Here is a 16006-nt window from a genome sequence, read left to right on the forward strand (position 1 = left end):
TCAGAAACCCCTCCTAAACCTCACCGCTGTCCTTCAGGCCGTTCTCCTCGATGGTCATCTGCTCTGCCAGCTCAGACAATGACTCGTCGATGGTATGGCTGCCTCGTAACGTCTGAGAGAGACGCCGCTTGAAGCGCTTCATCTTCTCCATGGAGCTCTCGGGAAGGGGAGGCCTGAGGATGACAAATTTGAGCAGTGGTTGGTTCTAACCCATGTTACACAATGATATGAATAGATACAGCTTGTTATGTTGTTTTTTTACACAAGAGTCCTTCACCACCACTATCTGTGAGCTGTATTGTTGTCGCAGGCCTTGACATTTCACAGACAAAACTGTACTGTAAACTGTCTTTAATAGAAAAGAATACACCTCATCCGCCTGCAGCCATGTTTCACAATCCCACATCAAGAGTCAAACTGAAATTAAAGACGTCGCTGAATCACCAGGTATCGTACTGAGCGAACAATGACACGGACCAGCGCTCTGGCGTTAATTATGACTCAGCTCATTCAGGCACATTACTTTGCATTCCTCCTCCTGGGAAAACATGACAAGTTGGTGAGAGATTCTTACGGGTAAGTTTGGAGTACGGTCCCCGGCTTACCGGACTGTAAAAGCAAATCCTAAACCAGGGGGATTTGCTCCTGAATGGAGCCGGACTAGCCTGGGCCGCATCGAGTCCACATCACACATTCCAGCTGCACTTACTGTGTACATGAGAGTAACTGATTGTGAGAGCTAGAGACAGTATATATGTGTGTCTGTGTGTGAGGAAGTCAGCAAGAGAATCTGTGGGAGAGGAAAACAAGATCAAAATCTAGACATCAAGATATTTAGGAATGTTTGGCAGGAGCAGATTACAAGCAGCCTCTCACTTTGACCTTTGAGATCATGACTCCACTACGACTGCAGATATGAACAAGTGTCTGTCTGTCTGTGACGGTGATGAGTAAATCCAGACATGAAAACATGAGTAGTAGTAGAGCCCTTCAGGGCTTGCTGCCTGTCAGCCATTCCCTACCGACAGCCTTGTGTCTCCCAACTATCACTCACAACCGGATTTCTGTCCAGAGATGTAACATTTTACTCACACAGCCAGAGCCAAATAAGGAGAACATGGGAGTGAATCAGAGTACAGCTGAAACTAAAGCTGCCGTCTTAAGTGTTGATGCTTTGACTCATCAGTTAAAGGTTAGGCTCTTTCTTGAAAACAATACTCACATAGCTATAGGTGCAGTTTTTGTTAGCTGTTTTTTTTTTTTTTACCACAAAAGAGATTTCAATGAAAGCCGTGGAGACGAAATCCCAAATCCTCATTGTGTGAAAAAAGTACATTAAAAGTTCAGCAAAAAGAAATATGAGGCTTTAACAGGGATTTCAAATGATTCAAGAGGGGATTTGTCACTGTGGCATTTCTTTCTTTCTAAAAAGCTAAATATTTTGACAAATTTGACCTATTTCATTTGTGTAATCTTATTACTATTATCTACGGCTACGCTTTAGAGCGTAATGCTTCACAGAACAAGTGAACGACGGCTGTTTGCCGTCACTTTCATTGGAATGGCAGTGGGATCTCTTCTTCGCAAGTATGGGAAGAAAAGGGTTAGGGTGAGTTCATCTATTGGTTAATACTTCTTTTAGCAGTTAGTCTAAAATAAGCAAAAAGATGCATTATAAGTTCCATGAATCCAGGCTCACGTCTCCAAATTGTTTGTTTTATCCAAACATATTCAATTTACAACAATAACAAAGAATGTCTGGCCTTTGTGCTTGATAACCGACTTAAATGATTGACAGATTGATGTTGATTATTGCAGCGGAGATTGAGAGAAGCATCAGCCCAAACTGGCAAATCAGATTTGACTTGAAACAAGTCCAGAAGCACGGCAACAGTGGCAGCAAAGCAGTGAAGAAAACATGACGCCTTGATTTAAAACTTTGAGAAGATATATAGACGATTCAGCATCTACATAGCCTATTTTTCAGCCGACAAACTGGAAGATAGAGGCCGGTTTAAAAAGTTTGGACATAGAGTTTTAAGAGGCAGAGAGCCTGCCCCCATTCCCTCCACACAGCAGCAACAACTCTCTGGACTGGGCTTCAGGCCAAAGCAAACTGGGACAGTGCAAAGACGAAATATTAAACTGTATATTGTGAGCACCTAAACTAAACGAGGAAACTTTATATAGTCACAGCTTCTGATAGCAGTGGGATAGACTAGCTGAAAACTTGAATACCTAAAAACCATGTAGCGTGACAGTAAAATGCATCCAGGGGCATCCTGTTGTTTAGTGGTTTCGGACGAGTACGGTACTTGCTTCCTGGTTCGCTTCTGGTCAGCAATCTGTCACAACATCAAAGTAAAATGTTGGAATATAGAGCAAATCTACTTTGCGTCGTACGTACAAGGAATGGGAGCGCTCTTCTCCGATGTTTTCCTATTAAAACTGGTCAGGATATTTATTTTACATACTCATCTTGTCTACATTCATACACACTGCCCTACTGTGCTCTCAGTCAAGCAGCAATCAATCTAATTATTCCAGGATCCGAGATGAGGCAGAATGTCAACTCGACTGTCATAACAGCTTCACATCAGTTCGCGTCATGACACATCAGCTCCAGCACGGGCGAGCAGTCGTCTCCCTGACAGCTCACTGCGTTACCCACTCTCCTGCTGCAGCATTAAGCTCAGCCTGCAACATGCGCGCTACATAGAATAAGTACACTCATTATACCGATGACATTTTTTTAATTATTAACCACTATTGAAGGGTGCCCTGAAAGAGACAACTTAATCAGAGTTCACAGGTTGCAGTGACCATTTCTTCCCACAGCAAGCCAATTAGTCAATAGTCGTGGTTCCACTCAATTGTCAGGGAAATTTTAAGTAAACTTTTTAAATGGAAAAGAATTAATCGCATTTCATTTATCTGGTTTTGAGTGAATAAAGTAGGCTACAGCGGAGTTTCTTCAGGAGTTGGAGCCATAAAATATGTTTTAGGAGTGGCTGTAATCTGCCAGTAAACAGAGTAGAAGAATTAAGAGGTTACCAACCGAAAAAACTAAAGAAGTTGCCTTGGGCATTGAACCCATGATGAAGTGGTGAGAGGTCTGAATTTTAGGCAAAGTAGGCAAGTTATAATTGTTCTTTCATGTCAGCTAGCATTGGCCATGTTTCATGCTGTCTGGAGACGAAGACAAGGATCCTCACGTTATGGGAATATCCAGTAAAACGACGACGTAGAAACAGCTGATCAGTCAATTGAGTTAATGGTTTGCTACGTCACAATTTATTCAGCAGAGATGTTAAACAAATATGTTTTACGCAATTGAGGCAGCTTCATCGTATTTTGCCATTTACAAACAGCTTTGTGATACTTTAAAATGTGCATTAACATTTATGTGAATGGAAATACTCAACAAAAAAATGCAACAAAAACAAAAAAAATATTGCTTGTTCCAGTTTATTAAAACATAATTTGTTGCTTTTCTCAGTTTTTTTATCATTTTAAATGGCATCATCATTGGTTTTGGACTTTTGGTTTGACAAATTAGACATTTGAAGAAGTCCCCTCAGGATCTAGGAATTTGAAATTGACATTTCATGCTATTTTGTGGACTTTTCATAAATGCATAATAAACACAATCATTGGTCGTAACACTGAAATCAGTGTGTTGTGTTTAGAATCATTGGGATAAACTCAAGGATTATCTGGCACCAAAATTGGGATAAATTGACAGGCCAGTCCCCGTTTGTTTTTTTGCAGTAAATCTGTCTTAAGTTTCCATGGTGATGTGCAGAATCCCCCCTGAATTTATGAATGTGTAAGAGGGAGCACATTAACATCTCATAAATAACCGGGATTTGACCTACTATCCTGCAAACTTCATGGATACAAATCACTTTCTGAGTGTCCAACGGAAAGTTAATTGAGCAGTAGGGAGGAGGAAGAGAGAAGGGGCCGTCTATGTGGCCCGTATCCGCTGGCCCACGTTCCTGCTGTGGGATCGAGTCTGGAGCTTTGGACATGATCTCTGTTCCGAGCCTTATCCCTGCTCCCCTAAGTAGGCCGGTCTGAGGTCTGAGCTCCAGATCTGCTGGGAGGTGGCCAGGGAGCAGGAGGGGGTGGGGGGATACGTGGGGTGGAAGGGCCCGAGATCTGTGATTCTGGATTTGTTACCACAGCAACCTAACTGCTTTTTCCATGTTGAAAATGCAGAGCACGACAGGAGACTGCATGCATGCTGATTTTCCGTCTCCCTCCATCTCACAACCTATAGAAACCCCAACACCCCCTCTTCTTCTGTAGCTCCCCCCCCACCCGACTACGTCTGCATTTTTATCCCCTAAACCAGCCATCAAAACCCAACAGTACACAACACACGCCTCACTGACAACCTGACATCTCCTGCTGTATGTTAAATTGCATTTTCCACCTCTGGTTTCCTGGCAGTTCAGTAGGCAAGAGGCAGCAGGGAGGGGATGCAGGGAAACGAGGGAGAGAGGAGGAGCATTCTGGATGCTGCAGTGATGACAATACACATATGGATTCTGTGCTTTCCCCCACTGCAGCCGCGAGCAGACAGCGACTGTGCTGGTGATGAACAGAGGGCTACTAAAAGTGTAAGAGGTCCTGCTGTGAGGAACCCCCACCCCCAACGGCGGCCCTGTAATACCAGACTAATGCTCAACAAGCCACAATCACTGCAGAAGTCTGTACAAATGTCCCAGTTCTGTCAGATGAACCAATCGCATCGCAGCCACCATCACTGCCACAGGGTGCCTGCTGTCTGGGCCACCCACAGGAACCGGAAAAGAAAGGTCACAACCTCTCCGTGACCCCCCCACAGGGTTCAGTAACCCACCTAACGGCACTGCCTACAGGAGAACGGGGGTCCTAGAAAATGTCTGCCTCTCCTCCGACTGCTTTCGCACACTGACAAAGACGACAAAGAACAAGTGTGACTGTTGGCATGATTCACTGGTGAGCTCAGCCTTTGCTTTTCTAAAGAGCAGCCTTTTCTCATCCTGGCCAAGACAATGAGGACATGAGTGAAGGAGCTGGCTCCATTATGGGGACCCAACATAAAGGCTGCATTGTGCACAGTAAAAAAAAAAAAAAGTAGGCTTTGTAGGTAGTTGTGTGCTGCGTGGTGCCGAGCTGAGCATGACAACCAGGCCGGCATGCTTCCCCCACGCACTGCAGCAGGTGAGGATTTCATTTATCAGTGAGATGCGTTTGAACTTAACCAAAGCCAAGCAAAAAGTCCCATCATGTTGTTGTCGTCTTTTCTTTGCTCTTTTCCATCCTTAATGACATGCACACGCTTTCCCCACCCTGCTTTCACACTTGTCACACGTGTTACCTGTGTTTGCAGGGCGAGTTGGTGCTGACGGACAGGTCTGTGCTGGTGTGTGTGTGTGGGAAATACAACAGAAGCCCGTGGCCGAAGGAGGAGGCCAGGCCAAACCAGTGACGCACACAGGCACAGATCTCACAGACAAGATTCAACACTAGCTGATTAACACTGCTGCTATGGTTACGGCAGCTTGAGTGACAGGTCTGCTTCTCTCTAAGCCTTTTCTGTGGCCCAACGCCGCCTGCAGCCAGACAGCCGATGACCAAGTTCAATATTGCAAGTTTGTAGCTGCAGTCAAATAGATTTCGGAGCCATAAGCTAGTTTCGTAGACTCACGGAAGAGCAGGTCAATTGCTTTTTAATATTCTTGATTAATATAAAGACTCACATAGTCACACAATGTCGCCTCCTTTTGTGATTAACCTTAAATATACAATTATACCCAGCGTTGCCTCACCCATGTCTTCACAAAACTTGATTAACTGCCCTTCATAAATATGTCATGAATAACTACGACTTTAAAATGAAACACATCATTCATATGGAAACGATACATCTAAAGCGCCACTCACACTTCAACTGATAACAGTTTATGAATGGGATGAAAGGACTGCATGAATCGTGACAGATAAGCCTTGTGGACCCAGCTGAGATCAACAGATATGGCCTGATAGCATCTGGTCCGCGGCAGACGTGTGTGTCACTCTAATGTAAAACATTGTTTTGTCTTTTCTGTCCAGTCTAATTCTTTGTAAAACCGCCATCACAAGTTTTGTGGTTAGAATCCTTTGTGGAGCTAAAATAAAACTCATGTTCAGACTGGAACCTGAAAGCGTTACGGCTAAAAGGATTTTAGATGTTTATTTCTCACCCATTTAAATATATTGATAGCCTTCATTAATTCCAGATAAAGGCAGCATGATTATCACTGACTCCTGTCTGACTCATTATGGAGATAATCGCCCAGGCATGGACTCATCTGATCTGAGCTCGAGTTAAGTCACCTGGCGTCCGTTTGTGAGCAGAACATTAGCATCAGAGAGAGCGACAATTAGCCTCCCCTCCCCGCTCGTCTGCACTCATCGATGCCACAGCAGGTCTTGATAGCCTTTCATGGCCGTTAAAAGGCAACAACAGGCCAAGCTGCTATCTAACTAAGGGCAGACGGCAGTACGAGGTTATCAGAATATCAGTTTCACTATCAAACTGCAAACACAAACAGCTCCCAGCAGCCTTTGTAGTCCTTTCAGACAGCTGGCATGCCAAGCACAGTTATGTGCCGGAGAAATTCCATGGAATATCTTTGTTTATAACTGACTTTTTTAGTGTGTCTTCATAAAACACAAGATCTTATTTGTTTGTTTGAAAAGCTACAACGAGACTGTGGTATCGATCAACTGATTAATTAATTGAGCTCTAACTTGTCAGAAGTTTAATGATATATGAAGATATTAATTTTATAAAGATATGAAATAGAGCAAATATACACATTTCAGTGCTTTAAAATAATCAAACATTTGGGATTTTAGATTGAAGAATGATTATCGAAACTCTTTGTTGTCTCATCTTTTATGGATGGTCCGCTTTTGAATAAAAAATAACTGAGGAAAAACTTTGTTCCACCGTGCTCCTTTTTCCCCCGCTTGTGAGTGGCGAGAAACTCACGTAGCTTTGAATTAAATAGAACATTGATAATATTATTAGGAAGTAACTTGTTTTTGCCAAACATTGGTCTACTTTCTCAATCCCTGATTAGAAAAACCCTACTGCGCCACGGTAGAGGGGGCCTGTTTTTTCTTCTTAAATCAGCGAATTAAAAGAACAAACACATGGACTTAACGTGGTCTTTTATTAAACCAGTGAGAACTTAATTATGAACAACTCAGCACATCTCAAATATGTGAGGCTATGCTGGCTGTAATTACGTTGGGGTGTGTGTGTGTGTGTGTGTGTGTGTGTGTGTGTGTGTGTGTGTGTGTGTGTGTGTGTATGTATGTGTGTGTGTGTGTGTGTATGTGTATGTGTATGTGTATGTGTGTGTGTGTGTGTGTGTGTGTGTGTGTGTGTGTGTGTGTGTGTGTGCGTATAGGTGTGTGTGTGTGTGTGTGTGTGTGTGTGTGTGTGTGTGTGTGTGTGTGTGTGTGTGTGTTTCCAAATAAAGACCAGACAAGTGTTCAGATAGCTACTGCAAATCCTGCCAAGAGGGACGGGGAAAAAAGGCAATATTTGTCCCTCACCTGTTTCAGACATTAATACTTTAGATCACCACCCAGATATGCGGCGTGAGGTATTTCATGATAACTCGATCAAACAGGTTCTCAGCCAGCTGGCTCACTGGCTGCAGTGGGGTTTTTACGACCACCAGACACTCCAAGATTCAGACTGAGATAGAGAATCGGGGAGTGGATCGCGGCCAAACTTGCAAGCAGCAGCATTTGTCTTGAGGTGCAACTGCATTCTGAGCTGCATGCCGGAGCCAGAGTTCTTGTTTTAATGCAGCAAAGAAAAGAGGAAGAGTTTGTATTCATGGCTATCTATAGACACGAGTGGTGCCTGTGACATAGCAGCTGCTCCCCAGAGAGCGGTGACACATTAACCTTCAGCCAGCTGTCTTGGACTGCTGCTTAAACATGTGCACACAAACACACTCAGAACTCACATTTGAATAAGCAAAACCTTGTCAAGCTAATTAAAAATCAAAAAAGTCTATGAAGTTTTGTTTGAAATCCTTCCGTGTATAATTAGATGTCCAAAAGCAGAGAACGAATCTCTGGCAAAAACACATCTATTAATGTGTATGCTCTCACAGACACACACACACACACACACACACCCATACACATACTGGACCATCATCTGATCCGCACTGGGACTCGAGGGATCAGCACCACATGGCTACAGCTGTTTCACAGCGGGTCGGGTTACACCGCCACCACCGTGCCCAAGGCCTTCACCAAGGGAACGACCCCACGTCAAACCAACACACACGGGGAAAGCGTCCCCCAACAGATCCCTGCACTCCTGCAGGTGCCAGGCTCAACACGAGGTATTTAAAGCCCCAAAATAATAATAATCGACACGCCTCCTGAAGCTTCTGAATGATGCACATCTTTCAAGGAAGCTCAGCAGTCAAACTGAAAGCTGCTCACAGGAAATGAGAGAAAGTGCTTCAGCAAATCTTTCATTCAGAAAAACAATATAAACTAGAGCGAGTGAGAGGTAGAACTGGTGGGTATTGAACCACATCACTTTTTTGGGGGGTACTGACCACAATGTTTCCATAGCACAGTGGCAAAAGCATTAAAGGCTATATTGTATGTTTTGTTTGTTTACTTTATTACACAGGGGTTTTGTTTTCTTTCTTGATCTTCTGTTTTTTAAGTACTTCACACCTAATTCGAAACTTGGTACACTACTGTTGCATGCTATTTGTCTGGAAACCCAAAAAATAAAGTTTGGAAGGGAAAAAAGTGTTAAAAGCTTTCACTGAAGGCTTGCTTATTTTTTGATCAGGGAGTTTGTGGTTTAAATCACTAGATTTATGTTTGGCAAAAGTACTACAACATTACATATTTCAGAAGTTTTGTTTCTTTTGCTCAAGAAAAAAAAAAGGTTCTAAAGAAAAATACTGATCTTCCTCAAAATAAGATATAGATAATATTGTTTGGGTATCTGTACTAAAACTTTGCATCAGATATAAATAGTATGCAGGGAGATCATTCTAAATCACCAATAACTGACTATTAGCAGAATAGTACAATCATAATTGTATTATAATCATAACTGGTAACTAATGTTCTTAAGTAAAAGTACCAAAAATCCACTGGTTCTAACTTGTTAAATGTGAACATGTTATAGTTTTCTTGGTCCTCTGTAATGGTAAATGGAATAATTGGGATTTCGGACTATTGATCAGAAAAAAACTGAGGCTTTAGGGAATCATGATGGGCATTTCCTAGTATTTATATTACAGCAATTAATCAATAAGCAAAAATATAATATATATATATATATTAATAATACTAATAATCATCAGCTAATCATTATGTTATCTTCAAATTGTATATTCTAAGCATGCTATAATTAAAAGCTAACACAAAAAGTATTTAAAAATTCGGTTTTACACATGAGAGTAGTGTGACATAGAACATCGCATCAGTCAGTCGACAACATAAGAATAATAAATGTGGCAATAAATATGCAACCACATAGGCTCCTGGGTGTATTCACACCAAATGAACTTCCTCATGAGTTTACCATTAGCATCCCTCCCTCCCCCCATCCACAACAATGATGTCTTCCCTTTGGACATCCTGCTAACTTCACATCGATCCCTCACACACAAACACACACACGCAGCGAACCACCAGTCCGGTCAGGAAGAAGACAAACGAACAGCATTTCATTGAAAGCTGCCTCTCGGGGGTGAGATTCCTGGAGTCTTGCTCTAACTGTGTCCCATGCAGGCTCCTGTCTGCTGATCCTTGCCTTCACAAACAGCTGAGGCGGCTTAAAGCAGTTAATACTGACTGTGTGTGTGAGATCAGAGGCTGGTACAGTTTGCACAATGCTTCCAAATAGTTTGAGGGAAGAAGGGGAAAAAATTGGACCGTAAAGACAGTCCACCTCTGAAATGTGGGTCAGTGGATGTTTTGGTGGCAACTAAGCAAGACGATACATGCAGACCTCCCTTTGTACAGCCAAACCTTGAAACAATGTAGCGACAACTAAGCAGCCGACCTCTGTGTGCAACAACAAAGCTGACACACATGTTTCGCCGCTTGGGCAGCGTTAACCAGTCTGAACTTACTTCGCCATTCATTTTTTATGCTGCGTGCAGCTCACCTCGCAGTTAGTTTTTTTCGTTAAACGCGGCCATTCACCTGTGAATGGGACGAGCTGAACAGCGCACACAACAACCCGGCTGCGTTCACGCAGAAAGGGGCAGCGAAGTAAACATTGTTAAGCCCGACGTATGTCAACGCAGTGCGGTGGGAATGCGTCTCGTGCCACACCGGCGGTCCAACCGTCGGTAAATTCGCAGAAACTACCCCGAAAATAAAGAGTGACTCACCAGAAACGACGAACGTTGCTCCGACCGGAGTCCCCGACCTCGGAGCTTCTTCTCAGGCCGGATGCCGTCTTTCCCTCCGAGCGTGAAAAAAAAAAGACTGCTGGTTGTTCTTCTTCTTCTTTGTGGTTTCGGTGTGGTGGTACTACTTTCTGTTCTTCAATGTCGCTTACATCCGCGGTGTTGTGACGGTCAGCTGCATGGCTAGTTCTTTTTTTTTTTGTAGGCTTTAAAGTTTCACTCCCGGTTGAAAATAGGAAGCGCTGTTGTCGTTTTTTTCGACCATGGCAGTGTGAGAGACGATGGTGATTACTGGTTGATCTGAGTGTGTCCTCTGCCTGCTGACGCCGCCTGCCGCCACACAGCCGTGTCATCAAAATGTCAGCGGGGAAACAGCGCCCCCTAACAGTTGGTGCTGGAAAGTGCAGCGTGACTGTCATAGTGGCCCCACAGCGGCCCCTAGTGGAGGAAATGCGAGTAAAAAAACAACGTTCAAGACTTAATTCAAGTAAAAGTATCACGAAAGTCAGGGGCGTAAAGTAACTGTACTGAAGTACAATTATTCTGTGGTACTTCTATGCTGCTTTAAACGTCTACCCGACTGCACTTCCGTTACTTCAGATTAATAATATGAAATATAAATCAACAAATAAAATGTATTATTTTAGTTTTTGTAACCTGTTAACTAACACACAGACAAACAGGCGCAAAACAAACAATGCAACTCCCATGCTGTTGAATGTAATGTCCTATTTCATTATAAGTATGATTTCCCCTCCTCCTACATGTTTTCCTCGCTTGTCTGAACAAACATGAAACTCATATTCTGAAACCTTCTGAAAAATGTCTTTTCACTTCTCTGAGCAACAATCCCTCCACCTTGGATTGCCCCACAAAAACAATTTAAACCTTCAGTCTTTTCTGGGGCATGGACAGAATTCAGGTGGGAGAGAAAAAACTCAAGCAAGCAGAAGGTTGCATACTTTCCGGCAGGACTTTATGCAAGAAGCAGAGAAAGCCTTATTCAGGGATCTCTTTCAGCTGCACCTGCAAAGGAGACATTTGGCGAGAAAAACCTGGCTCCAGGTCATCCCCCCCCCCCCCCCAGAAATGTCAAGTGTTTTTTTTTGTCTGTGATCTATTTTCTCTAGTAAGTGTGGGTATTAACTGGGCAAGTGGGGCATATCCAGCCCAGTAGTGTACTTTCTACAGTGAGGCCGATACGTTTCCCCCTCGATGACTAAAGAAACAAGCCCTCACAGGTCCATGAAATCATCAGCAGCTTCCTGTCACCCTCCCTGCTGTTTATTGGATTCAGCCTCTTATCAGATCTCCACCGACTCTCCCTCCCTCTCCTCTGACAAGCAGTCAATATTCCTGCAGGCTCCCACCCCACCTCTCACATACTCACCTCTCCCACCTGGTCTTCCACATTACTCATATCGCTCAACAAATTCAGACACAGAGCTGAAGATGTCCTGGACATATGCAACCCTGCTGGCTCTCCTCGCTGTGCTTCTGGCACTTTCCTGTGAGTCCGATGCAAAATCATTTATGTGATATCTTTTGATTCTTTGTGTGCTTGCAGCCTAGAATACATGTTTTGATTTTGAGCCTTCACGTTTTGTCCCAGGGTCTCCAGAGGCCGAGTCTGCAGCTGTGCCCAGCAGCACAGGCAGCGCTAAAGATCCACAAGGTGAGGAGCTGCATCAGCTGCTTCTCTTCTTCATCCCCTGTCTTTATCCTTTTATGTTGTAAGCTGAACCTCCACCTGCTCCCCACTGCAGGTCCGCTGAAAAAGATCTTCATGAAGGAAGCAGACGCCTCAAACTTCTTCAGCAAACGCAGCAGACGGGGTGCAAAGTCTCAGGATGAGAATAACGGTGAGTTCACTCACTGGGATTGTTTGTGGCAGTTTGAACGGAGGTCTGGTCAACCAAGGTGGTGTGTGTCATTGTGCGTTTGTGGTAGTTGTTGGCATCTGGGTCTTATTACACAGGATATTTTGGCAGCAGAGGTTCACTCATACTAATTTCTCCACTGTAGTGCCGCCATGGAAGTCATTACGTTGCAACCGAATTGGTGATAGTATGAATAACAATTCATTCTAAAACCATCTGTCCTTCGAGATAATTCCTTTTAATTGTCAGCATTCAATATTTGAAATATAGAAAAACAACTGCACACTACGGATCCCTTTACTCACTGTCCTCACTTGTATTTTAAGTGAATGTTATTATTTAATAAGTGATCAACACCATGTGGGAGTATTTGGTTTGCACACAGTCAAGAGTTTTTCCTTCATACCTGTCTTTAAAACTGCGTCAAAACGTTGCAATTGTAACTTGTTAAAAAACTAAATACATTCGGCTAAAGACTGTAGATAAACCCAGCGAAGGTTTAAATACTTGAGGAATTTGTAATTCTCTTAAAACAAGATAGGAGAGGGCAGACTGCTGCACTAACAATATTTTATTCAAAAGGTTTATTTTATCCCTTTGTATTGATGTGAATGAGACATTTACTTCCTCTGAGAAGAAGTTGCACAAGAACAGTCTTTCTGCCACTTATTTTTTTTCCCCAGCTTGAATGAACCCTGAGCGAACGTGTTAACGACCATCTGAATGTTTTTATGGCAGCCAGCAGCTGTTAACTGTTTTGTGAACCTAGTCTGACCAGAGACAACCTCATACCTGTCTGGTCACACAGCAGCTCTGCCTCCTCTGCTGGATGCTGTAGAAGGAGCCACAGGGCAGCATGGAGCTCTCTCACACACACACACACACACACACACACACACACACACACACGCACACGCACACTCATCGCACAAGTAAATCAGTGAATATTCTCCTAGCAAGTGTTGTGAAAATTCACATACTGTACAATGTTTGACATTCTCGAGTGCTTTAACGGCCCTGTTATGTGCAGTTCTGCCAACAGGAAGGTGAGAGCACACACTGAGACCGATGCTCTGAACTCGAGTTGTGTAACACGCCGTGAGGTCTGTGTGTGTAACAACAAGGCACTTTGTGGACCCTTTTATATCAGGTCACAAGGTACAAATCAAGAAAAAAAACATGTTATAAATCCCCCCCCTCAAAAAAACAAAACATGTTAGGCATCAAATTAAACATAAAAATCAGGGCTACAATAATATATAATCCCCATGTACAACCTCTAAACACACCTCAAACAATAAATAGGATTAGGGGTTAGGGTTTAGGGTTAGGGTTAGGCTGTGGGCTAAAAGGGTTAAAAGCTGGGATAAAGTTAACACAAAGCGGTAAACACAGTGAAAAGACTGAGATGGACTGAGAGTGGGTGTGTGAGTGATTGGCTCACTGCTGAACGTGGAATGTGCCGACACACAGGCAGAAAGGGGTCAGAGAAAAAACAAGTAAAAAGAGTGAGGCAAATAAACTGTGCTCACTTTGAAGAGCCTCTCCTGCTGCATAATGACATAAAAGAACAACAATTCGCTGGCAGGCGGATGAAATATGCAAAGGTGAATATTTGATAAATGTATTGCATGTTTCAGTTGGTGAATACAGTGAATTTTTGAAGCAAAAAATTTATATGACAACGTATACACCAGACTCTGCTGTTTGACCTTTTGTAAGAGTTGGGGAGCCATAAGAAACAGGTCTGCTGTGGTGTGTCAAGTGAAGAAAATGATTGATGATTTGTGCTGCTGTGCAAAGTAAAATAATATGTTGTTGCCGTCAGATGTTTTCATCTGCAGGTCATCGAGAAATCGTTAAAATATAAAAAGTCTGGTTTAAAACAATAAACTCACAAAACTAAGTGACTTGTATTCCCAGCATGAGTTCCAGCTCCGAATGCAGGCACTGACTCGTGCTGGGGATCCAGTTAAAAGGTCAAAGGTTGTGATCTTATTTTGGAAAGGTTAGCATGGCTATCCCAAACCTCTCTTATCTTAGCTAATGGCTCTTTCTGATGTTGCAGCAGTCAGTGTGTGAGTTTCACTGACAATAACATGAGAGATGAGTATTTGAATGTGCACTGGAGGTCACTTCTCTGAGTCTATATTAGTACAGACTTGGAAGCAGATCCAAAGTGGAACCCATCCTTACTGTAATGTTGCAAAATACTCAGTTGATTTTTCAATTGTCAGAGTGTTTGTGAGTTTTGTATAAAGATGGACCTTTGTAGGTATTTTTGGATCTGAAAAAAAGACATTAGACTTCTTTCGCCCCTTTAGGGTCCAGGTTTTTGTTCGTTGGGGGTGTCGACCTTGGTAACCATCAGCTGCTGTGAATCGCAGCTTCACCACAAATACCGGCTCTATAAGCAAAAAGCAGCTTTTGTTCAGATACTGTGATTCATTTGTGTGGTAGGTTGTAGTTTTCAGATGTCAAACAGTCATTGTGTTGAGTGTGTGTGTGTGTGTGTGTGTGTGTGTGTGAGTGTGTGTGTGTGTGTGTGTGTGTGTGTGTGTGTGTGTACTCATAGATGAGCTTTCAATGGAAACTGTGCTTTTGTTTTTTGTTGATCCAGTTTATTTCCAGAACAATGCCATATCAATGGTAATTCATACTGGGTATTTAGAGTTGTGATATTTTGTTAGAAAGTTATTTGTACTTAACTCAACCTTAGCGAGTCGATTAAAGTTTGTTGAGCATTACAAATGGTGATTTCCTGGATGGAGGTTAGTTGCTGAAGAATCCCTCTTGGCCTAATTGAGGTTTTCATCGAAAAAATATTTAGGAATTTCAAATAATCAAATCCTCCTCATGGATTACTATGATGAAAAACCACAGAGTCAAATATGTTGATCATTTTACACTCAGTTAATGCACCATCATCCTTTTCCTCTGTGCTTGCAGCTGAGCAGAGGCTGATTCTGGCTGCAGATAAGCGGAAGAGAGACTTTCACGAGGAGAAGAGGAACGAATTTGAGAGCTTCGCGGAAGAGGAAAATGATGGTATACCCGATGTAGCTGAGACGGATGTTTAAATTCAATCTGCTAGCTCATTCATCCACTAAAATTCTCATTATCTTCCCAGAACAAGACGAGAGGAGCAGAGAGAGCACCGAGCAGTGGAGGAAGTTTCACTACGACGGGATGTATCCTCCTCAGGAGTAAAACCGCCAGTCCAACTCAGAGAGGAGAGAGGTGATGCTCTTTAAGTACAGAGTGAGGCCTTTCTCCTCTGACCGTGACATTTATATAGTAGAGATATCAGCTATGAGACTTTTCAACTTGTTTTTCACTCTCTTCTCTTGAGTTGATGACATTGATTTTTACTTCCTCCCTGTTTGGGATCACAGACCCCACTGATGTATGTGTAAGTAACAGTAATAGTAATAATTGCAAAACATTTTTCAATTTCTTTCACCTTTTTTTCTTTTGACCTTTTTAATTAAAACACAATATGTAGTAAAAATATATTTAGTATATTGAAGTGCCTTTATCTTTGCAACAAACTGGGCTTGCACATTTAACCGAGGTGACCATGAAACATTGCCATTACTAAAAATAAATCTCCTTTATTTAGGGCTGTACATAATGATTATTTTCAGCGATTAATCTATTGAATTGAAA

At 42.7% G+C, this 16006-nt stretch overlaps 2 protein-coding genes across 2 annotated transcripts in view; one reads left to right on the top strand and one right to left on the bottom strand.

Annotated features, from left to right (window-relative positions):
- LOC306741670 (cyclin-dependent kinase 17-like) overlaps positions 1 to 10448 on the bottom strand; it is a 29414-nt gene extending 18966 nt beyond the window's left edge. Inside the window, exons 1-2 of the mRNA XM_079223985.1 lie at positions 10440 to 10448; positions 25 to 173 (exon numbers count right to left, since the gene is read on the bottom strand). Coding sequence (XP_079080111.1) covers positions 25 to 151 — 127 coding nt within the window. The 5' untranslated portion in view covers positions 152 to 173; positions 10440 to 10448. The remainder of the gene's footprint in view (positions 1 to 24; positions 174 to 10439) is intronic.
- Positions 10449 to 11878: 1430 nt separating this feature from the next.
- Positions 11879 to 15547, top strand: ucmab (upper zone of growth plate and cartilage matrix associated b; the record flags this gene model as incomplete). The annotated part of the gene is made up of 5 exons (XM_079224359.1): positions 11879 to 11967; positions 12070 to 12132; positions 12224 to 12319; positions 15287 to 15385; positions 15468 to 15547. The coding sequence occupies exons 1-5, from the start codon at positions 11910 to 11912 to the stop codon at positions 15545 to 15547; spliced, it is 396 nt and encodes a 131-aa protein (XP_079080485.1). The 5' UTR covers positions 11879 to 11909.
- Positions 15548 to 16006: the final 459 nt, after the last annotated feature.

This window comes from Taurulus bubalis (assembly GCF_910589615.1).
Source record: "Taurulus bubalis genome assembly, chromosome: 9".
Classification (NCBI taxonomy): Eukaryota; Metazoa; Chordata; class Actinopteri; order Perciformes; family Cottidae; genus Taurulus; species Taurulus bubalis.